This window comes from Papio anubis, chromosome 4 (assembly GCF_008728515.1).
Source record: "Papio anubis isolate 15944 chromosome 4, Panubis1.0, whole genome shotgun sequence".
NCBI classification, from domain to species: Eukaryota; Metazoa; Chordata; class Mammalia; order Primates; family Cercopithecidae; genus Papio; species Papio anubis.
Window position 1 is genome coordinate 18,874,317 of NC_044979.1, and position 25,019 is coordinate 18,899,335.

Below are 25,019 nucleotides of genomic sequence, written 5' to 3' on the forward strand. Positions count from 1 at the left end.
CACTGCCATTATGGCAGCAAGTTCTAATGGCCAGCACTAGAAAGGAGCAGAGAGACATGTATGTAGGGTATGTATGTAATAGAGAGTTACATACCTGTGTGGTGAAGGCTATGATAGAGATTTATAGATGCAAAAGGAGAACATTACTATTGTTCTCCTTCTCATAATCAATATACAGACACTGAGGCTCAGAGAGGTTAAGCAATTTGACCAAGATCACATAGTTAAGTGGAAGAGCTAGGATTTGAACCTAGGTCTGACTTACTCCCATGCTATCTTGGGCTGTTTTGTGGAGGAGGCGATCCAGGCACAGGTAGAATCTGGTTAAAGAGAGAAGATGGAGAAGGCACCCCTCTGGGAAAGTGGGTGGGAAAGTGACAGCTTGGGCAAAGGCACAATGACAGAGATGGGTGAGGCTGGCAGTGGGCTACAAGTAAACCAGTCTGGCTAGAGAAGTAGTGACTTGCTGAACTCATGTCCTTAGAAAGCTAAGTCAGGACTCACCTGCCTTGATGAAAAGCCAAGGCGCTAGAAAACTCAGCCCCACCTGCAGAGCTTGAGTCCTTAGAGGATGTTAGCCAGGAGCATGGCATGGCCAGAACCACATATTATGAAGGTGGCAGTATTTAGGATGACCTGGGCCAAGACTAAAGTCAAAGATTGCAGGGAGGATAGAAGGGAAAGAGATAAATGACAGGTGTGGAGCAAAGAACACTAGAGTGGGAGCCACGAGACCTGTTCCTAAGCTTCAATACTGTGTGACATTGGGCAACAGATTTTACTTCTCTGGACTCCATTTCTTCAATTCTAAAAGGGCAGGGCTGGCCCAGATGACCTCTGAGGTCCCTTTTAGCAACAGTGGTCTAGGATTCTGCAAATGTGAATGGCATTAAGAGAAGGGGTAGGAAGTGTAGCATTGATTATGGGGGCAAGGAAGACGGCAGAGTCCAAGATCACAGAGAGAAAGGGGTCGTGATGTGCCACTAACAAAATGTGAAAGAGCTTGCCTTTTTTGGGGGGAGGGGCGGGGAATAGAGGATGGGAATGGAAGATGGAGACCGGAAAGGATAAGAAGTAGTGAGAAAATCACGGGGTTGTTTTTAAGAATGTCATACAGTGTTAGAGATCATTATTTTACACCTTAAAAAGATAGCTTTTCAACTTTTCTAAACCCACGATTTACAGTCGGAAATAAAATTGACATCATGGTCTAGTACACTTGTCCAGTACCTATAATCGAAACAAAAGGTTTATGAAACAATAGTTGCCCTTACTAAGGGCAATGGACTCTAATATTTTCTATTGGATTCCATTTCATTCTTTTTGAAAGCCGGTTGCCTCTGCTGCATTTATTTTATGATCTATTACTGTATCACGACCCACAGTTTTAAAAACAGTGCCTAAGAGGAGACTCAACAAGTCTTCCTAAGTTGGAGGGGATGGTAGGGCATCCTATCCAAGCATCCGGGAGGCAGCTGGAGAAGCAAACCTGGAGAGGCTCCGGGCTGGGGAGAGTTTGGAGAGTGTTTAGCGAAAGCCCTGATAGGAGAGAGCGCTGTGAAAAGCGAGGACCCAGACAGCTGTGAGCGCCCATTCAGTGATGGAAGGGGGACCCTCGGGACAGTGTAGACGCGAGGAGGCGAAGATCAGGGTGACGTCGAAGCCAGACTCCGGCAGGAACCCAACGACCACCCCGGGGGCTGCATTTCCGCGGCGTGCACGGTAGGGCTTCGGTGCCTCTGACCTCGCGTGGCTTTCCGAAGCTCCTCCACTCACCCGCCCTCCCCGGGAGCACGGCGCGCGCCCACTCCTTCATTCATTCATTCCACTCCTAACTCCGCGAGCGCCAACCGGCTGTGAGATGGGCGAGCCACTTTGCCAGCCCGGGGCTCTCTTTCGGGTCGGTTCCCTCCCCGCCAGCACACGCGCGCACCCTCGCACCTGGGCACACACACACGCGCGTGCACACACACAAACACGCAAAGTTCTGGGGGCCCCTCTGCGGACCGGCTCGGCTGCGCTGGGCTCGGAGCCCTGCGCCCGCCGGGTCCAGGCCGGCCCTCTCACCCGCTACCCCGGGCCCGCCCCGCGCCCAGTCCCCCCGCGCTGCGCGGCAGCCCCTCCCGGCGCGGTCCCCTCGGGCCGCCGGCGCGGCTCTGCCCTTCGGCTCGGCCTTCCCCGCCTCGCATCCGTGCCATCGGCGCTCGATTGCGCGCGGACTCCTCAATGTCTCCCGGCCCCGCGCCCCGCCCCCGCCCGCCGCCCCCCTCCGCCAGCAACTTTGCGGGGCCGCCCAGCCATGCTGGTGACCCCGCCGACTTCAGCCGCGCGCTGCCCCCGGCTCCCGCCCCTCCGCGGACCCGCTCGGGGCAGCCATCACGGCGCCTCGACCTCGGCCGCTCCGCCCGCCGGCCTTGGCCCCAGGCCCCCGAGCCCCCGCGCGGGCCGGGCGGCAGCGGCAGCGGCGGCGCCCGGCCCTCCCGGCGCCGGCCGGGGCGGTGATGCGGGCGCGGGCGGCCTCGGCTGCGCCGAGAGCGGAGACACAGGCTCAAGATGGCGGGTGGAAGGAGGCGCTGGGGTGGGGGCCGAGCTCGCGCGCCGCTTTCCCGTCCCCGTTGCCATGAACCGCGGACACCCCGGCCCCGATGGCCCCAGTGTACGAAGGTAAGGGGCGCCCGGCCCCGCCGACCCCGCGCCCGCCGCCCGCCGCGGCCCCGCGGCGCTGGTGCCTGCCCGCGGCTCCGCGCCCGCAGCCCCCGGCGCCCGCCCCAGCCCCCACCCGGGGCCCGAGGGGGCCGCGACCCCCTCCCTCGCCCGGAAGATGACCGGGACCCGGCGCCGGCAGGGTCCTGCTTCCAGGGCGGGGAGAGGGACCGGGGGCGCAGGAGGGGAGGGGGCGTGTGCGAGGGTGGGCGGCTGCCCGCGGAGGGCAGGGGCGCCGGGGAAGGCGGACCGGTGACTGTGCTTTTTATTTATTTGCGAAAAATGAAGGTGATGCGGCTCAGCTTCCACCGCCCCCCCACATTACCTTTCGGAGCACCTCCTTTCCACTTCGCTCTCCGCCCCGCGCCCCTTCCCATTTCTCTCCGCGCCCACCCCACGCTCCTTTATTCTCCGCGAGCCTCCGATTTTGGGGGGGCTGTGGAATCGGAATGCACGGGGCTAGGTGGGGAGAGAGATGAAAAGTCCGTGTCAGAGCCAGGCAGAACAATGAAATAGGCGAAAATCTCCCCGCATTAGCCTGTGGAAGGGGACGTGGACTTTGGGTTTTCCAGCCGGGGGAGCGGCGGATACGTTTTCCTGGCTCGGTCTGGGTCGACCTGTGTTGTGCACCTTCACCTGGCGTCGGGGTATTTTTCCCCATTTGCCTTTAGCAAGAAAGAAAAGAACGCAAGGCAGAAAAGCAGTAGGTCTGCCTCGCACACTGTCTTTCGTTTCTCTTCAGTCCGTTCTGTCAGCTTCCAGCCAGAAAGCAACCCAGAATCAACTAAGTTTTTACACTTCGATGTGTTTTTGTGTGCTTGTAGTAGGAGAAATTTTAAACCCAAGTGTGTCTGATTTTTCAGTCGTTTCATCGTGTAAATGTTTGTCTCATGAAATCATTGAATTCGCAGCCTTCACATACTTTTAGTGTGGGTCCCCCTGGCTTTCTTTCGGTTTTGTTCAGATATTCTGTGGATGAAATCGCAAATGAGAGGGGACAGGGTTTGTGTGGCACAGAGGAGGGCACGAGGGGGGAATGTAATCCGCCTGTAAATCCGGAGAACAGTTGTGGCCAGTGAGACAGGGAAGGCGTTAATAGTTTTATCTCTGTTATAAGAGGCTGATTTAAAAAAAAAAAAAAAAAAAAAAAAAAAACTTATCTGAAAAGAAAATCTGTTATTAGATTCAGGGCTCCAAATGAATTAGGTTTCTGGCCGGAATAAAGTTACCAGTCAGGCCCTGGATAACGAGGCTGTAAATAACCTATGGACTGTAAATATTTTTTTTCAGACTCTCTTAGAAACAAAGGGGCTGTTTAGAAGGCAACAGAGAGATGTTATTCCAGGGGCTTTCCTCTTTGATTCTGAAGAACACAAGGTCCATTTAACCATTCGACAAAACAAAACGAAATTTCTGATCACTCCACCACGCAGAATAGAACATGCCGGTGGACATGTGAACATGCGGGAGAACCCATGTCGGGCGTTCATTGTTCATCTGCGTCTACAGGAGGGGGCTACAGTCAATGCTCCCACTGTCTAGAGTGTTAAAATGAAACAGTTTTCTCTTTATTAAGTACCTCCTTGAGACTCCCTCTGCTGGACACTCCTGGTGAGTTGCGAGAAGGAACTTGGCATTGAATTCAGAACTATAGTAAACGGCTGGTTTCCCTGTTACTAGGGACCAGGTATGTGAGTTGGGGTGTATTTTGTCAACTTTGTGGAAAGCCATCTTGGGAACTGCACTGTTCTCCTCCTGCTCCTTTCATTCTAAATCCATGTGGAATGTAGGCCATGCCCCCGAGGCTGAGACTTGGCTCTCCCAATTCCTGCTACATTGTTCTTCCAGTTCCTTACGCCAGATAAAGAATTGCAGGTGTGTAGGGTGTTACGGTTTAAGAATAATCATGGATCTCAAAAGTCTCATGAACTGTTTTTATTTGCCAGCCTTCCTTCCCTTTCTCAGGTGACCTCTGTGGTGGCCTCTTTCAGCCCTCGGTTTCCCTCCATCTTATCCATGTGCCTTCTTCATTCTTCCCGCGCTGTGCACCCTTTTATTCCGGATGTTTCACTGTGCACCTTTATAATTATTTTTCTAATGTTCTTCCCTATCCCACCTCAACTAGCCCACATCACTCTGCCAAAAGCCCAGGCCTGGGTGTTTTTGAAAGAGATTGTTGGATATGCTCTACAACAGGTGACCTCTAGAATCAAGGATTAGGTTGCTAGGACCCGCATTCACTCACTGATGATTGTGCCAAGACTCTGATGACCTCCTTTCTCCCGCCATGGTAACATCCTCTGGGTTCAGGAAACCTGATTTTTCCCCTATCTCAATCAGAACACATGGACTCCCTGTGTGCATGCTAAATGAGCAGAGCTTTTCCCGCAGATTTCTATAAGAAGAGGGATTCCTCATGGATTTTGAGCTCCTCTGTGCATGATTCTTCTCAGGAAAAGTGTAGTGACACAAGGGGGAATTGTTTCAGTGGGGTGCTGCTGTACCAGGTTGGAATACCAGGTGAAGGCCCAGATGCATTAATGGAGCTTTCTGAACCGCCAGAGATTTAGACAGAAATGCTGTTTTTGAAACAAGGGGTATTTGATCATACAAATTAATGGGTGGCAAAGAGAATCAGTCTTCCCGGGCTTTCTTGAAGGATAGGTTTATAAATAGCACGTTAGTGTTTGGTGGTTTGGAACTGAACTTCTTATAAAAAGGTTTATTTTCTTTAGAAGGTTAAACATTTGCCTTGTGATTGTATTTCCTCTATCAACTTGCTTAGCAAGGCTTTTTCAATATCTAGTGCAAAGGCCAACAGCCAAGGTCTCTATTGCCATGGGTTCTGAATGAGAGGAGCCTGAATTCCAAGTTATTTATGTTTTCCTCTCCCTGAGATATGCTGTGTTGATTACTATTGGCTTATGTAAAGGAACACTTCACAGACTTCCAAAAACTGTTCTGCTGCAATTCATCATCAGATAGACCTGAAGATGCCTATCTACCAAGCTGTCTCCCAAGAAATGAGATTCGGAATCATCTTCAGTTAGCAGAGTTTGATGATACATGCCCTAAAATATCTGTTCCTGTGTTTAGGCTTTATATTTTAAAAATTAGTAAGTATAAATATTGCTTTTCTTCTCACCACATTTGAGTAGTAAGTAAGGTGCCTTAATCTTATCCTTGATTTCAGACAGTGTGCTATGATACTTGCATCAGAGAAACCTGAGTTTGAATCTAGCCATATGACTTTGGGCTTTATTGGATTGTGCAGGAACTCCATTAGAAACTAGTGCATGTAAAGTCCCTGGCTATAGTAGGCATCTTCTCAGTGTGTGTTAAATCCCTCTATCTTCTGAGATGCTTACAGGCATGATGACTCCAGGGAAAGAATAACCCACAAATGGTTTAGAAAACCAATAATAGCAACATCTCAATTATTAATCTCCTGCGATTCCCTTTCCAGTTTGGGCACCAGCAACAATAAACCCCCTATAGCCATAGAAGAAAGAACCTTCTTTTTACCCCTTCTGTGACCTTTCCAGATTCTTTATTTGCATTGAGCTTCTGCTAGTTTCAGGTAGAGAATTTCTCTTCTATAGTGGCACTTTCTGTGCTACTTGAAAAATGTGGAAATAAACTGCTGGGGCAGTTTCAGGGGCTGCAGCTGTGCCTTTTGGAAAGCATCCCCAGGTATGAAAGATAACCTTTGCCCTTAACCAAGATCCATTCCTAAACAAAGCAGCAGGCTGGGCAAGGGAGCACCCAGAGGTGGTTCACCAAGGGCCTCTTCCAAGGGGAGGCTCCTCGCCCACCACAAGGCAGGGTCTGCCTCATCATGCATTAAACGTCATTTTCCTACAAAAGGCAATTTGGTGCTTTCTGTAAGTTACAGCGGCTCAGATTCTTTGTATTTTATGTTTTATATTTCTTCATCTCTCTCTCTCTCTCTCTCTCTCTCTCTCTCTTCCTCCCATAGAGACCAGTCTTGGTGAACCACCTTTGAGGTTTATATGGAACAAAGTAGTGATGATCAAGAGGGTGTGATATGTGAGCATTTCTTATTGTTCTCTGACCATGTAATTCGCCCATGCTTTCTGGTAGTCATATTAATGACAATTCAAGGACTTTGGGTTGGTATCAAAGACGGGCTTCAGAATAATGGCAACAGACTTTATAGAACCACCGATGGGATGTGAACTTGAAAGGCCCAAACTCGCAAGAGTTCCATTTCATATGGCAATTCCCTGTTGGGGGGAAAAAGAAAAGGAAAAACCTAGAATATAGGAAGATCTTTATTTTTCCTCTAAAAGAAACCCAGATGCTTGAGGGTGATGGTGATCATGGTGACTTAGGCCATATTGACTTTGTGCTGTGCACCGCCCTGCACCCTTCACCCACATGAACTCACGTGTGCCACCACCTGACAGACGAGGGCCCATGTTTAATGCATTCATTCAGCAAACATTTATGTAGGACCTGCTGTGTGCCAGGCCCTGTGGCAGGTTCTGGGTTTGTTGAAATAACAAAAATCTTAATCCCTGTCCTCGACTTTACAGGATGGGGGAAGTGAAAGAAGCATAGACTCATTAGACCTTGGGTCTGATTCGAGATGGAATTTTTTCTTCTTTTTTTTTTTAGTGGCAGTTCGTACTTCTGACATGCCTATGTTTTCTTCAGCTAGAATGAGAAGACTTGGCTAGGCATGGTGGCTCACACCTGTAATCCCAGCACCTTGGGAGGCTGAGGCGGGTGGATCAGGAGTTCGAGACCAACCTGGCCAACATGCGAAAGCCCATCTCTATTAAAAATACAAAAAAAAAAAAAATTAGCTAGACGTGGTAGTGGGTGCCTGTAATCCCAGCTACTTGGGAGGCTGAGGCAGGAGAAGTGCTTGAACCCAGGAGGAGAGGTTGCAGTGAGCTGAGATTGTGCCATTGCACTCCAGCCAGGGCAGTGGAGTAAGGCTCTTTCTCAATAAATAGGTAAATAAATAAAGAGCGGGAAGACCCCATTTCCCTATTTTCTCTTGAAGTATTTTCTTTACGTGGACTCAGAAAAGTGTTTCTGAGTATAGAAAATACTCATTACAAGCTTTCTTAGAAATGTCCTTAGATATTACTGTCTCTAACAAAAGACATGCAAAAGATCCTGTCTTCCTCTATTTGTTACTTAAATTTTATATCCTTGCCAATGCAAATATGTTTCTAATTTGCACAAGTTCTCAGAGATGTTCGTTTGCGATATTTGGTGTGTCGTAGGCGCTGTTGCGAGTGGACTCTTGCATCATACGTGGCTGTTGGAGAACTGATTCCCAGCCTTGTCGCCTGACTGAGACCTTGTATTCCAGGTAGTTGAGTGGCACTTGGTGGTGGGGCTGTAGATCAGGGGGTCACTCTAAAGCATTCAGTGGCTGCTTACACAGAGCGGATCATTCAGGGAATTGTGGAAAAAGAAAAGCCTGGCCTAGCTTCAGGGGCATAGAGCCCCAGCGCAGAAGACCTTGACAGAGATATAGTTCACCCCCGTCTTCAGGAAGGTGAATGTCCGTGACTTGAAATTGTCAGTTCATTAATTTTTTTTTTTTTTTTCCCCAGGAAAGGGCAGTTGGAACTCCCTGAGTGACCAATTCCAGTATTCTATTAACCTGATTGTCAAGAAATTCCTGGGCCTGGCTGAAATCTCGCCTGCTGTCATTCAAACTTGTTTTCTTTTACTCAATTCCTTTCTCTAAAACCTTTCATATACTTAAAGATAATAACTGGGTCTCTTTAGCTTTTTCCTCACAGAGCCTGTTTTGTGTCACTGAAAGCATCTCTTCTCCTCTGAACTCTCTCTAGTTTCTCCCTATTTAAAAAAGTGGTGGCAGTTAAAACTGAATACAGCTCTTTAATAATGTTCTCATTAGTACCGTGTATAAGAGAAAAACGACTTCAGGGTTCTTGCATCATCGTGAACCCCTGGAGGGCAGGAACCATGTCTGATTCATCTTTGTATCCCCTACAATAGCCGTGCAGTTCCTTAAACCTAGTAGGCGCTTCATAAATATTTGTGGAATTGACTGTTCCTTTTAATGCATCTAAGTTATAGCTTACACAGCCCTGGATTAGTGACTCATCTGTAGCTCTCATTCATTTCGGCCGTGAGTCTTTATTTTTCTTGTACTTGTGTCTAGCATCCCTCACCCCAACAAAGCCACCTTCTGCTTAACTCCACTGATCACTTTGCATTTCACCCCTCAACTTCCAACTCTTTAGAATCTTGCTTAATTATCTCCTGTAGATATGACAAACAATGCAGAGGCCATAAATATGAAAACTTCTTAAACTACACTTGAAAGAAGGGTGAGCACACAGAAGAATCTTGATGATTGCAAACAGTGTCAGGTCATCCTCATTTAGAAAGGACAGTTTGTCAAATTCTTTATAGATTCTGAGTCAGCTAAAGCCATACCTGTTTTACTAGGTTCTCCAAGGTGAGTGAGCTAGGTGTTTATGAGAGTGGTTACAAGTCAGACTTTCAGAGGGTAGTCCTCCCTGTCTTTGGTCTAAAGCCAATGGAAAAGGCAAAAGATGTAATGAACGACATCACTGCAGCTTGTGTTTTTTCTAACAGATATCTTTGCCCTTAGAAAGCAAGCTAGTAAAATCATTGCCAAAAAAAAAAAAAAAAAAAAAAAGGCAGCAAACATTTAAAACTCCAAAATAACTTCGTGGTTTTATAGCGACTTATTTCTGAACACAGCATTGAACAAATTTGTAGTGTTTTTGAAAGTAGTCTGTTTTAACAATTCTTGCCTAAGTACTTTTGCCTTAGTAGGTTCTGATCAATTAAATGCCACTGTGTTTAAGCAGAATTAAGATTGATCAGTTCTTCTGCATGTGTTAATGCTGTCAACTTTATAAAAACCTTTGTCACAAAAAGAATGCAGTCTAATACGTGAGTGGACAAGAGCATTTTCCTCCAGGTGGTTCTGTCCGTCTGCAGTGAGAGATCACCACAGAACCTTCCATAACATTGACTACAAAAGCACTTCTGGCTCCACACAGTTACAGATTGGCATCTTGATGAACAAAGGGTTTGTTTGTATATTTTTACCATTTTCCTTCATAGTAATATTTCCCTGTTAATTCAACCTATGGAATTGTTATTCCGAAGTAAAATCATTTGTCCAAGAGCTTATGATAAGAAGCCACCTCCATACAATATAGAACTTATAGTTTCATAGCATTAAGGAAGCAAATTTTAATGGTGTTTGTGCCTGGATTTCTGTTAAAAGTCACAGGGTTATAATGCCGAGGTTGTGAGTATTAAATTAAAAAATTTTAAAAAGTCACAGGGCAGGGAGATTTGGAAAACTCCAGCTTATTGCCAATTGTGGAAATATGTTCTTTTAAAATTTGTTTATTTTGTATCTAATGAAAGATTTATAGGGCTCTGACAAAAACCAGCAGGTACAGTTTTGAAATTGTGCAGAAAGACAGCACGTGACACCTTCCTGAATTCTGTGTCATGGCATCTACTCACCAGAATCTGAGCAGATAGCAGGGACTTCCGGAGGAAAGTAAGTGTCAGGGGAACTCGTGACAGGGAGAAGGAGCACCAAGACAGAAGGCACATGTGCTTTTGGCCTTTCCCCCTGAACCACTCACCTCTGCAGCTCCAGCACAGTGTCATTACTATTATTCATTAAGTGTGACCTGCACCATCAGGAAAAGATTCATCAGTGTTCATTACATTCTGTTAACTGAGCCTGGGAGGTTCTCTAATGTATTACAGAAATGCTTCCGCTAGTCAATGGTTAAAGAAATTCTTTCATTTGCTTGTTACAGTGACTTACTCCAAAGAGGATTTAAGGCTGCTTAAATGGTTAAGTTTCGGGTAGAGAGGGAAATTAATTTATGTAGATCAATTTTGTGGATAGCTTCTTTCCAAGGATGTCGGATAAATGAGGTATTCCTGTAGAAAGAGACAACAGAAACAGGCAAAGCTCTTGTGTTGGCTTAACAAGGTGAATAAGCAGAGTGCATAATGGAATTCATTTGCAAAGTAATTTTTGCTTGGCTGGAGTGGTAAGCACAAAATAGACTAGCAGATGAGAATGGTAAGTGTTTGGGATCAGTTGTTAAAAGGTTTAAAAGGGGTTCTAATTCAAGTGACATTTTGTGGTGTGGAGAAGGGGACCAATATTATCAGAATGGTACTTGAACAAGGTAATTTTTACTGGCCTGGGTATAATAGAAGGAACCAGACAGCCAGGGGCAGGCCATGCTGGGAGGCCTTGTGGTGCAGTGAAAGGCACTGCGGCCGTGGAGATGGGACAGGGCTCTTGTTGGGGTGGTGCGAGAGAACACACATTGAGCACTTGTCGGTTTGCCTGGTCCAGGGATTCAATAAATGTGGGTTTGTTTTTGCTTTCCTCCCCACACCTTATGGCAGTGATCTAGGATCAGGAAAACTTACTGGGATTGGCAATACCATGATGTTCTGTTTTTCTAAAGCATCTCTTTTTGTAAGCTCACTCGCATTTCACAGGATCCGACTGGGTCGTAGTATAACCCTGGTGGGATCTTCATGCATTAATATTCAGTCTTCGACACGTGAGGAATCTGAGGCCAAAGCAATGAAGATGCTGCCCCAATGTTATGTGTGCTGGGGGAGCAGAGCTAGGGCTCTTCCTCTCCCTTCCCCTGTAACAGTATGCACAGAAGCCCCAGAACACTCCAGAATGCTGAGTGGAGCTTTGCTAGGCTGCACTGCCGCGTGGGGCTCCGGGTATAGTGTTTCCCACCAGGTTGTCAGAGCCACTTCCTTTTTCCCCAGAGGCATACGGAAGCTCCTGAGTGCTGGTTCTCCCTGTCCCCTTGCAGCCCACAGTGCTGCACTGAGCCCCTCCTGCGGGGAGCGTTTCCCTCTGTCCCAAGGAAAGCAAGGCCACGGTGCCCCCAGTGGTTCCTTGTGTTTTCCTGAGAAAGTTCGCAGCTTGTCACCATGATCTACTTATTAACAACAACAACAAAAATCACAGGAGAGAAGTCAGTACAATCATGATGAGTTTTACAGAACCTCAAAGCACTTTTAAGTCATTAAGCAGCTTTAAAAAAAACAAAACAAAACTGATTTCCCAAGGTACAGTTTAAAGTCATTCTATCTCTTTGACATCACCAAAACTTGAGCTCTACCTCTTGTTTCTAGGCATGGCAGTCTGACCTCAGATAGGCTCCTGTTGCTGTAGTCTTTGTCTGGGGCTACTTCACACCTGCCTGGGAAGCATTTCAGTCCAGATGAGCAGCCTTTGAAATTAGTTGAACACTCAGACTTTCACGCTTATAAGACACAAACCAGGGGGTGAGCTTGCCTTGACATTTGTGGGTCTTGGGTCAAGCGTGTGAAGCGAGGCCCCCGGTCTGCCATCGACCCAACTCTCTCTCTACTCCTGGTCTGTGTGTCCAAGTTGCGACCACTCCTGCCTCCCCTTGGACCTGGGGTGCCTCTTGCCCACCTTCCAGGTACCTGTACACCCACAGGCCCTGAGAAATGGCCTGGAAGCACGCATGAAGCCTTTTGGGCAGGGAATATCATGGCCCCAGGGGCCCAGAGCCTGGCCTTGAAGAAGAGAGTGAGTGCTCAGCGTATGGATGGGCACAGCTCCTGACCCTTGGGGTGGGGTGAGCTTGGGCCTTGACCTAATAAGGTTCAGGGCTTGACCCCTCATTTCTCTGTCCTAAAGGCAGTACTGATAAGGGGACACCTTGCTTCAAAAACTTAAGCAATAAAGGCAACCTGAAATGTTTCTTGTTTATATGGCTGGTGGTTGCATTTCTGCATCCTTTGCTCTCCTTTTCCTCCTCAACCTTGGTCTCATACATATGATTGCTTCCTAAAGCATAGTTGATGAAACTGACCCATTTCCTGTTGCTTGCCAAAGTAGCTTAGTAACCAGTATGTTCCTTCTGCTGGTGAAACCTGACAGAGAACCTGGTAAAGTTGATGATAGCGGTTGTGTTTTGTAGGTTTCAGCCACTGACTTCCATGGCCTCTCCTACCATCCTTCTTTGATGGCATCTCTCCTCTCTGCTTCCACCTATGTATATTTTCCCGCTTGTCTGCCCACAGAGCCAGGCTTCCTTACCTACCTGTTTATTCTTTGACTGTGTGTTCCTTGAGTGTGTATTTGCCTTGTTTTACTTGTAGGCTTGAAGGTCTAAGTGGATGTACACACGGAACCATCTTTGGGGTGCATTTGTGTAAGGGACTATGTGGAAGAAGTGGTTCTTCAACCTTTCTGCCCTTCAGGTCCCTGGAGGGCTTGTTACCACAGATTGCTGGGTTTCACCCCCAGAGTCTCTAATTCAGTAGATCTGTGGTAGGGCCTGAGAATTTGCATTTCCAATTGAGGACCATTGTTTTGGAGGAGTACATTCAGAACAGAAAGTCAGAAATATTTAAAATCAGATGGTGGTTGTTTTGATGAGAGCTTTTCTTGGATGTGACAGAGTCAAGGACCTGGCATTAGCATTCTTCGCAACTCTACTGCCTTTTGTAGCCATGACTTCCAGAAGCCACAGGCATGTGCAGATCCAGCCTCCAGCCTTCCTCTCCTCCCACCCGCCTTCACATCTTCTCAGGGAAGGTCAGAAAGTGCAGGAACCACTTTCTCTTGTTCATCCAGAGCCAGCTTGTCTGTGTAGTTCATCCAGTTTGGTCTTGGGGCCCCAGAATAAAATGGACCAAATATTATCCTTACGATAATAATACACTATCATTAACTAATATTTAAGAGCTCTATGATTTTCTCCATTTACAGAAGAGGAAATTGAGGCTTAGAGATATGAAATAACGTATGCAAGGACTCGTAACAAGTAATTGGTAGAGCCAGAGTTTGAACCTCAGTCCACCTGTCGCCAGTGCATGCCCTTACCTTCACTGGCAGGCCACCCTGCTTCTCGCAGGTAAGTTAGAGTGATCCATGCCATGTACAAGACTGACTCCAGTAAGAAGGATCTGGGATCCTCCTTGGAGAAGAGGCAGTCAAGCTGGAGACCAAAGGTGCTAACACAGATGTCTGTGATGCTCTTGTTTCATTTGTCGTGTTCATCAAACAGGGTCAAGTGAGGTGGTGAGTGTACAGCACTTGGACCCATGGCTGGCATGTAGGAGTGTAGTAGAGGGCAGCCAAGCCACGAGTCCCCTTTGAGAATAAAACATACCAAACATTCAGGAATACTCTTACTGAGACCTCTAAGGAAAAACATATTATAAGAAGATGATCATAACAGCTAATACCGCACACTTGCTATTGCCAGTTCTGCACTAAGATTTTACATGTGTGAATTCATTGAATCCATGTAGTAACACTCAAAAGAGGTTCCACTTCCACAGTGTTACACAGAGGCACAGGCAGGTGAGGCAGCTCCTGAGTGCAGAGATGGGATCGACTCTAGGCAGTCTGGGTCCAGAGCTCACTCCTGACCACCAGCTGCCCAGTGGACAGTCTTCCCCATCCCTCCTAGATGAGAGAGGGAAACTTGTGAATACATTGGTTCTTCTCCAAGTATAAATGGTCTTTGTTTTCATCAAAATCTGGAGAAGTATTTTAAAACTTGAGAGACCAATTTCTGTTACTCTTCTTAAAAGATAAGGTGGTAGGACATAGGTTAGGCATGGACCATAAGAGTGGTGAAGGGGTTAGCTCTATCCAGTGTCAAAATAAACCATAGCACTTCACATTTGGGACAAAATTTGACAGACCCATCCATAGGGCAGAAGAGGGGAGGAGATTTCAGGTTCCATAGTCTGTGAGCATTTACCAGATGGTGGAGGAGGTGCCGTGAGGCCATGGGGAAAGGAAAGCTGATTATCCAAATGGGAATGGAACTATATGAGAGCAATTTGAAAAATCTCAGTGGGTATCATCACCTCACATCATTACACCAGCATAAATTCTGCCTGATTAAAATGTGAAGTTTGACAAAAATATGTTCAAAATACATTCAGTGTTCTGGGGACTCTCCTAGGTGCCAAGTGTACAGCATTGAGCAAAACGGATAAAACTCCTGCCCTGAAGCAGCTTGCATTTTAGCAGATAAAGGCAAATATTCCACTTTCACAAAAGCTTGAAGGAAATGGAAGTGTATATTTATTAAACCTCTGGAGGAGTTGAAATTTCTAAGATTAGAAGCTAGAGATGAACTCACAGAGGAAAATATTTTAGTCTTATAAGCATAAACATTCCCCAAATGTTAAGGTTATTTCCAGTTTTACTATCATGAGTTATTCCTCAGTGTAATTCTATGTAACGTTGAGGTTTGTCTAGATGTTAGGATAGGTCCTCCAAAGTAGATATACTAGGTCAAGGGATTTGAACATCTGTTGGGTTCTAGATACATCACCAGGTTAATTTCCTCTCCAAAGTTTAATACTTTTTGTTTGTTTGTTTGTTTGTTTTTGAGACAGAGTCTTGCTCTGTCACCAAGGCTGGAGTGTAGTGGCACGATCTCAGCTCACTGCAACCTCTGCCTCCTGGGTTCAAGTGATTCTCCTGCCTCAGCCTCCTGATTAGCTGGGATTACAAGCACCCACCACCACACCTGGCTAATTTTTGTATTTTTCATAGAGACAAAGTTTTACCATGTTGGCCAGGCTGTTCTCGAACTCCTGACCTCAGGTGATCCACCTGCCTTGGCCTCCCAAAGTGCTGAGATTACAGGTGTGAGCCGCCACGTCCAGCCTAAAGTATAATATGTTTATATTAAACAAATCAAACTACCAAGATGAAAATTTAAATTAACCCACCTGTTTGTCTGGGTGCTTCTCTCATTGTCTTGGCCCTGCTGTCATTCTACCCTCTTACCAGGTGTCATATCATTCCCAGGTTTTCAATGCTCCCTCTATCTGTTAGGGACTCCTAAAGTTGTATCTTGACCTAGACTTCTTTTTTGAGCTCCAGAGTCATAAAGCCATCAAGCTACTGGACTTCTCTCTTTGGATATCTCATAGGGATCTCATCCTTAACACATGCAAAGGAAACATCTTGGTCAACCCCTGAAATATACTCCTGTTCTGGAATTCTTTATTTCCATAAACGGCACCTTCTGTCACCCAGTAGTTCACATCAGAAACCCAGAGTCATCCTTGACTTTGTTTTACTTAACATTTAATCCATCACCAAATTGTATAGATTTTTGCCTCCCAGGTGTAGCCATTCTCATCATTTGCCGTAGCTGTGTTCTCTAAAGTCGCCAGGAACACTGAATTAGTGAATACTGAATCAGTCATTACTCCTAAGGGAGATACAGAGTTAGGTTCCTGTGAGCCTCTGGTCATATTAACATTGACTGATCAATACGTAGTATCAGTTTCATTGGTGTAATAATGTTGTATGTTGGTAGATGTTGTACGTTGGTATAGCATTACATACGTTGGTGTGATGTTTTATGTGTGTTTCTGTTTAAACATATATTTTAGCGTATAGTTTTGATTAACATCAAACTCATGCCCAATGGCACTATAACTCATGCCTGAATGAGCTTATCTGACACATGCATTTCTCATAAGGCACATCACAGTCTTCTGGTGCTTAGGAGCACTAAGCAGCACTTTAGCACTGTGCTTGGGGTCCATTTAAACAGCAAAATCACCAAGAAAACACACCAAAATGCAAAAAAAAAAAAAAATGCAGCACTATATAGACAGTTGAAAGGGTACTTGTTTATAGTGTAAGAACTGAAGCAGGAAGGCGGAGTGTCACCATCGTGGAGCTCCGCTGGAAATGCGTGTGTTGGGCAGTGCAACTTTTTTGCTGCTCCGCGCATGCGCAGGCATGACCAAAAGTGCCCTGAGTATTGACTTTGGGGTTACAAACACCTTTTAGTGAGTAGGTGAATTCGCAAATGTGGAATCCAGGAATAATGACGACAGACTGTTTATTGTGAAGCCATCCATTTCTCTCTCCACTGCCACCCCTGTCTGGAGGTTGGCAAACTTTTTCTGTAAAGGTCCACATGGTGCATATTTGAGGCTTTGCAGGCCATCTGGTCTCTGCCGCAGCTACCCGAGTTATAGAGTGAAAGCTGCACAGACAATACATACACGAGTCGCGCGGGGGTGGGGAGAGGTGGGAGGGGGCGTGTTGCAGCAAAATCTTATTCCTAAAAGCAGACTTGGGTTTGAATTTGGCGCCCAGCCTGCAATTTGGATCCCGGTAGCTAGCCTAAGCCGCCATAATGTCTCATCTGAACTGGTTTCCTGACTTGTCCCCCCATACCTGTTCTTGACCTTCCCCAGCCAGTTTCCCATAGTGATATTAAGTGCACATTAGATCCTGTCACTATCGCACTTCAGATGTCCAACTGCGTCCCATCACACTTGGAAGAAAATCCGGAATCCCAAACAGCGTGGGTCACAGCACAGTCCCAGCTTGCTTCTCTGATCTCCCTGGACACCAGTCTTCCCCTCTGTTTGCCCCATCCTTTCCTCTTTCAGTTCTGTGACTGTTCCCAGCTGTTTCTTGCCTCAGCACCCTTTCCCACACAACAGTCTTCCCTTCCTGGAATGCTCTCCTGCCTGGCAGCCTGGTTAATTCATGCTCACTCTGTGGTCACACCTCAAATGTCACTTCCTTCAGGAGGCCTTCCCTGGTCCTCCAGCGTATATCAAATTCCCCTCTTCTCATCTCAGAGCACCCTCTTCTTTTCCTTCATGACACTTGACAATTTTCGGGAACCCACTTATTTGGGCATATTTGTTTTCCACCTGCCTTCCCCATTAGGCTGCAAGCTCCACGAAGATAGAAACGCATCTGTGGTTGTCTCTGTGTTCTCTACCCCGTTACCATCACGCACATTGTAGACACTTCCGAAAACTTGGCAAATCAGTCAATGATTGTACAACATGCTTTTGTTCATATAGATTTTTGTATGAAACTGCAATCGAGGAAATTGCCACTCTTTTAGAGTATATAGTGTATCTTCAAAAATTGACAGTGATGATTAAAAGCAAAAGACATCTTGATAGGTGAGTTTGTAAATGGGTGTGAATGTGTATCTTTATTGTCAAAGGGTGATTCTGAGACAGACACTCTGTGAACAGGTATATCCGGTGTGAAGTTTTCTCCCTGGCACTTGAGTGCTGCATTCAATCCTGCTGGTCTCAGTTTTCCCCTAGAGCTTTGGAACTTTGCTGGTAACATTTTCACATGAGGAAGTGGAGGTAAAGTTTGCTTAAGGAGGCATTTCAGCACCCCTCTTAAAAATTGACTTTGCTCTCATTTCTTCGCTCAAACCATCACCCCATCTCTCTTAGACTTTGTTGGTGCAAGTTGTCGTTTCTACAGCGTTGCCCCATCTGGGGAAGAAATCTTTGATTTGTCAGAGAATCATCTAAGCAATGAAGTTCCAACTTAGGGATTGTTCCCAAGTCATTCCAGGAATCCTCCATGCCAGTGATGGACAAGCCACTTAGCATATTTTAGAAAGGTAACAGATCATTTCTAAGATGACCTTGTGTAGATTAGTAGTGAAATGTAAAGCCTTACGTGACTGCTTTTTTTATGTATTTAGTACAGAAATAACATTTTCTAATTAAAGGAAATTAGAAAATAAAGGCAAGCAAAACACTGCACATACACACAGTCTCTCTCTCTTTTTCTCTCTCTCTTTCTCTCTGTCCGGAAATGACCACTGTTACATCTTTTAGGTATTTTTGTATGCATAGATATGTGCACAATTTTTTAACCAAAATGATGTATTACTGTTTCATTATCTGCTCTTTTTGGATAACAATCTCCAACTTTATATTTCAATAAAGTTCATCTCATTTAATACTTTGTGTCTATTCCAGTTTCCATAACTGGCCCTCAAATATCCTTCGAGGCTGGTTTGTCAAAATCACCATCTAATCGAGTATCATGCCCTGTGCCTGGTTGTCACTTCCTTTTAGTCTCTTAATCCAGCACAATGTCTTATTGAAGCAGCAGATGAGTTGCTGGTCTTGCCTCCAGAACCTCTGACCTGCTAGATGTGTGAGGTTGCTTCCTTAGGGTGGGGTTAGGCTTATTTCTCCATCCTCTGATTTCCTGTATGGAAAGGCTTGCAGGATTCAAGTTGTTTTGACTAGATCTCACCAGAGCTGATTCAGTGTACTTCACTTGCTGTTATTAAAAAGGCCCACTACTGGGGATGCTGAGATTGACCCCTGGTCTAGGGCTGTGACAGCCTGAACCCACCATCATCCAGTTACACTTTCCCCCTAGAGACCAGCAAGTGACTTGTGTGGTATAACTTTGCATACAAATCGTTTACTTAATGGTTTTGTACCCAGTGGTCATTCTTGCCTGAACCATACCTTCCTTGGGTTTTGGGAAATGTTTCTGTAATTCTTTCATTTCTTCTATAAAGTAGAGCTTTCCTGCACTACTGGGGCATGGTTACCCTGACACATGGTTCCCACTGGAAAGGTAGGATCTCTGCTAATGCTTTCCCTTGCCCCATTAACTTTCAAAGTAAGGAGTTTAATTAAACTACTTCAAGTAGTGACAAATTTTTTTTTCTTTCTAACATTATACATTGATGGATTTTTATTGATTTGGTGTGTTCTTATCATTACTCTTTTGTTATAACTTTTAGGCAGTGAGACTCCTTCAGCTAGCTCCTGTGACGTTTTGACAGAATTTCCATAATCTTGAAAAGCTGTCTTGATTCATGACACAAATGCCCTAAACTCATCTTGTGCTTTTCAGTGGTATTGGACAATGGTATTAGAGACTACAATCAGGGTATTAGGGGTGATTATTGCTACAGAGGTGACTTGTTCCTAGAGAATTTCAATGGACAAAGCTGGAAAATATATACTGTTAAATTTTAGGAGTTCAGGTGGACAAGCCCAGTTTAATTTTAAAATCCTTGTGCTCTCACTTTCCTCAATAATTGTTTTAACTCCCTTTTTCTGGTTTGGAAAAATCTTTATTTTTTTTCTTTAACCTATAAATATAAAGAATATAGTTTCAAAATACCAATATTTATATTATTACCAATATGCAACACAGAGGAAAGTTTAATACTTCTTTGTAATTTTCGTTTTGTTCTTAAAATGCATTCCACTAAGGGTATGTGTTAAAAATACTGTGTTCTAAAATTCCTAAAAATAAATTCTTCCTCAGCAGGTATGCCACCCAGGTTGATGTATGGTTAGGCTCATATCATTCCATTTCTTTTCAGTTTAGGAAATTTTGAATGGAACTTTTTTAAGAAGGGTAATGCATTACGTGGCTGAAGGGTCAAAACTATGTAGATGTTTAATCTAGATGATGGGTTTGTGAAAAATTGTTAAATCATTCTTTCTACATTTCTTCTGGTATTGGAAAGTTAAAATAATTAAACAATGTAGAGAAGTATACACAATGAAGTCTTAACCTGCGAACTGTTTTTTTTTTTCATTTTTATTATTTCTGTTTTGCAGATGAGCCCCGTGCAGTTTGTTCCCTCATAACCATTTTTCTTAGTGTCTAACTTAACCCTTTGAGTCTTTCATGCCTTTAGAGGTTCTAGTGTGTGTATGGGTGTGTTCTTATTCTCTTACACAAAGGATAACATAACACATACAGTCTGTTGTTCTACCTCTTAACTTTTTTCTCTTAATACATTCTGGAACTCTCCATATTTGTACATAGAGATTACTTCAGTCTTTTTTATAACCTTAGAGTACTGCATTTTGTTGATGTGTGATGACGGCACAACAACATAATCTTGGATTGTGTCTAATCCTCTGCTCTTTTCAAGTCACCTGTAATAGATAACCTCGTAGACATGTCATTTAATACTTGTGTAGGTGCATCTGCGAAATGAAATCCTAGAAGTGGGGTTGTATAGTCAAGGGACAGATACATCTGTTATTTTTAAAAGTTATTGACAAATTCTTCCTGTAGGGTTTATACCTTATTTTACTCATGCAAGCAATATGTGAAAGTGCCTTTTTCCCCAGAACATCACCCATGGAATCTGTTGTCAAACTTTTGGATTTTTGCTGGTAGGTGAGAAATGTTATTTTGTTATAGCTTTAATTTATATTTATTTTATTATAAGTGAGGTTGAGCATATTTTCATGTATTTAAATGTCTTTTTGTGTTTATTTTTATGTGGACTGTGTTTTGAATTTCGGACATTTTCCTACTATGTTGTTGGTCTTTTTCTTCTTTATTCTGAAAGCTCTTTATATATTGTCTTTGCTATGAGTTGCATTTTTTTTTTTTTCCGGTTGATCATGCGTGTTTTGATTCACTTAGTGGCGGTGGTTTGCCCTTTGGAAGTCTGTTTCATTTTATGTAGTCAAATTTATTTTTTTTATGGCTTCTGTATTTTTAGTCAAAGTTAGAGAGACTTTGCCTGTCTCATATTTTTCAGTTCCTTTGGGTACTTTTGTAATTTCACTTTTTTTCTGTTTACATCTTGGTGCATTTGGTGTTTCTTCTAGAACAGCAGTCCCCAACCTTTTTGGTCCTGGCGACTGGTTTCATGGAAGACAATTTTTCCATGGACTGGGGGCGAGGGTGGTTTCAGGATGAAACCTTCCACCTCAGATCATCAGGCATTAGTTAGATTCTCATAATGAGCGCAAAATCTGGACCCCTCGCATGCGCAGTTCACAATAGGGTTCATGCTTCTATGAGAATCTGATGCCGCTGCTGATCTGACAGGAGGCGGAGCTCAGCTGGTAATGCTCACTCACCTGCCACTCACCTCCTGCTGTGTGGCCTGGTTCCTAACAGGCCAGAATTGCTACTGGTCTGCGGCCGGGCCAGGACAGGGTGGGGAGTGGTTGGGGACCCCTGTTTTAGAGTATGTTCTGAGGATTGGATGCAACTTTATATTTTTTCAATACTCAATTGTCCCAACGTTATTTGTTTAAAAGTTTATATTTTTCCCATAGTATCATAATCCCTACTTTATCATATACTAAATTTCTATAGGTCTGGGGTCTATTTCTGGACTCTTATGTTTTTCCATGGGTTGATCTGTTGTTAATTATTGAAATTTATATAATCTTTTCATATCTGAAAAGACTAGTTCTCCCTCATTGCTCTTCCCGTTTAGCCTTTTCCTGGCTATTCTCCATGTTTGTTATTCCATATGAACTTTAGACCCAACATTCTTGATTCCAGAAAAAAACCTGTTGGTATTTCCATTGGGATCACATTAAATTTATAAACTACTTAGGAGGAATTATCATCTTTACCAGGTTGAGTCTTCCTGTCAAAGATCATGTTTTCTCTGTGCTCTCTTTTTGTGTGTACTTTAGTAATGTGTAAAAGTTTTCTATATATAGGTTATATACATGTCTTAAGTTAATCCTTATAAATAGTATCTTTTATTACCTCCTCTTGTTTGCATATGAGGACTATTTATTTCCACATGTATTTTTGACAGCTTTATTGAGATATAATTCACATAATTTACCCATTCAAAGTGTACAGTTCAGTGGTTTTTAGGATATTCACAAATTGTGCAACCATCACTACTATCTAATTTTACAACATTTTTGTCACTCCAGAAAGAAACTCTGTACCAGTTAGCAGTCATTCCCCATTCTCAACCTCCCCCAGCCCCTGGAAACCACTAGTCTACTTTCTATTCAGTACATTTTATATAAATGGAATCATGCAATATGTGGTCTTTTGCAGCTGGCTTCTTTCACTTAGCTTGTTTTCAAGGTTCATCCATGTTGTAGCATGCCTTTTATAGGATAGCCATCCTTGTGAGTGCGAAGGGTACCACTGTGGCTCAGTGTTGCTGATTTCTATATGTATTTAGTTCTCTTTCCTGAGATTTCATGAGTGCAGGAGGCTGGCTTTTAATTCCAGATCCCCAGTGCTTCCCACAGTGTCTGGCAAATATTTGGTACTCAATAAATGCTTATTGAATGAATGATTGGATATAGTATACTTCTAGGCCACCTCTACATTTTAAAGTTAAAATGTAGCTTGGCATATATAAATTAATTTTTATCTTTTCCTAGGTGAAACATAATTAGAGGGTGAGTTTTTCCTCCAGGAAAGCCTGGTAAAAGCAATTTTATCTGATACATGGTTTGTGATGGTCAATATCACTTTTTCTTACATTAAAATGAATGATTGAGAGTCTCTGGTACATATGTCTAAGTGTCTGTGTCTCATCTTTTCAGGAGGATGATGTTTAGCCCTAGATTCTATTGTTATTGAAAACTACTTAGTAATATGTGTAAGATAGAAGTGAGAAATTAGGTAAAGTTCTGGGCCTGGGAGAAAGGAGTTTTGAACGAGATGGATCAGTTCATATGTATTTTACAAGTTCTAAGTTTACCAAGGGCTGTGTTCCAAAACTTCTTTTGTAAGCAAGTTGTGTGGACACATCACAGTTAACAATAAAGTGCTATCAGCTGAGATTTGGGTCTCGCGAGAGAGTAGTTGATGCTTGCATGAGAGCAGGCAGTGTGTATGGGAACTCCCTGTACCTTCCACTCAATTTCGTTGTGAGACTAAAACTGCTCTGCAAAAATAAAGTCTGGCTGGGCGCAGTGGCTCATGCTTGTAATCCCAGTACCTTGGGAGGCTGAGGTGGGTGGATCACCTGAGGTCAGGAGTTTGAGACCACCCTGACCAACATGGTGAAACCCCATCTCTACCAAAAATACAAAAATTAGCCAGACAAGGTGGCATGTGCCTGTAGTCCCAGCTGCTCAGGAGGCTGAGATAGGAGAGTTGCTTGAACCCGAAAGGCAGAGGTTGCAGTGAGCGAGATTGCACCACTACACTCCAGCCTGGGCAACAGTGTGAGACTCCGTCTCAAAATATAAATAAATAAATAATGTCTGGTAACTTTTAAAAAGAGAGAACACAGCTGAAATATATATACTGTCTAGGAAAAGGGAAATAATTAAATATCAGAAAAATAATTTTGAAGAAGAAATATTTCTCTTTAATATCAGTGTTTGGAGAAAGGTATTTTAATTAAGTCAGATCGTGTGTGTGCACACATGTGTGTGTATTTGCAGGAGACTTTTGGACACTATCCAAGGATTTTGAGATTGACAATATTGGATTTTTATATTACCCCAATTTTCTTTAAAAACATGTGACTGTTAACTTTATTATTACCCTTACATTATTAGACACGTTTGGGTTGGGTTTAGGAAAAAGACAGAGGGAGATTGATTGGTTGACTGACTCATTCATTCATTGGTTAAATGGGACAGATTGATTCCTCTAACTGTCAGAGCCTGAGAGATGGGGACGGTAGAACATGGCTCAAAAGAATATGCATTTCCTGTAAGAAAACATTTATCTGAAAGGAATGATGATAATTGAGAATCAGGCTGTATGAGATAGAAGCAGTAACTGAAGGGCAGATGGATAAAGGAAGGTAGCTGTGGTGCCAGTCGAATCAATGGCTGGAAAGCCATGGGAGGCAGACTTCCATCAGGCTCTAAGGAAGGACATCGTACCGAAGCCCTCCACATGTGGACAGCCGTGGGGCCCGCGATTTCTCCAGTGCTGGAGGTGTTCAGGATGAGTGCCTTGTGAAGGGACTGCTGGAGACTGGGGTCCGGCAGAACACGGATGTGAGACCAGAGCATCTTTCAGGCTTCTTCTGAGAGAGGTTGGTAGTTCTGAGTGTGTTTACAGTTCCATAGAGGGGGAAGAAAGGAAGAAGCGGGGAAAAGAGTTAGGTGGGGATTTTCCCTGTCAGCTCAGGAGACCTTGTTTCTCTTCAGAGCGAGTAGGACGGTAGAAAACAAATTGTTTTTTGTTTCATGGACTGTTTATTAGTAGATTATTGGTTAAGATGCTTTTAGCTTCAATAGCCAGAAACCAACACAAAGTGTATAAACAAAAGGGAAAGCTGACTGTCTGGTTAACAAGAAGTTCTGAGGGCGTCAGCTCCAGGGTTGGTTATAAAGAACCGACTTTCTTCCTGTATTTCTGCCCCACTGTCTGTGGTATGTTGGGCTGTTGGCTGCCACAGTTCTAGGCATCACATCCAACTCGAGAGTGTCCATGGGAAAAAGAGCATCTCTTTAGAGCAAGCAAACCTTTTCCAGAGGCTTCCTGCAGACCTCCCTTCACACCTTATTGACCAGGCTGATGGTGTGTGCCAGTGCCTAAGTCAAGTCATTGACAACAGGAAGAGCATGAGCACTGGCTGAGTTAAACTGACCAGGATGTGTATCCCCGCCATGCCAGAAGTGAGGCCATCTTCCCTGAGAGTCGGGATCTGAACAGAAAGATCACCCAACACATGTTGTTGTTAAAGTGCTTATGGAGATCTCTGTGCCCCGGTGGTGTC

General features: G+C 44.3%; 1 protein-coding gene across 2 annotated transcripts in view; it reads left to right on the forward strand.

Moving 5' to 3' along the window:
- The first annotated feature begins 2,299 nt into the window (after positions 1-2,299).
- Positions 2,300-25,019, forward strand: part of HIPK2 (homeodomain interacting protein kinase 2) — a 219,002-nt gene continuing 196,282 nt past the window's right edge. For both annotated transcript variants that reach the window (XM_031665119.1, XM_031665124.1), the window contains exon 1: positions 2,300-2,664. In XM_031665119.1, the coding sequence (XP_031520979.1) occupies positions 2,646-2,664 (19 nt within the window). In that variant the 5' untranslated portion in view covers positions 2,300-2,645. The remainder of the gene's footprint in view (positions 2,665-25,019) is intronic.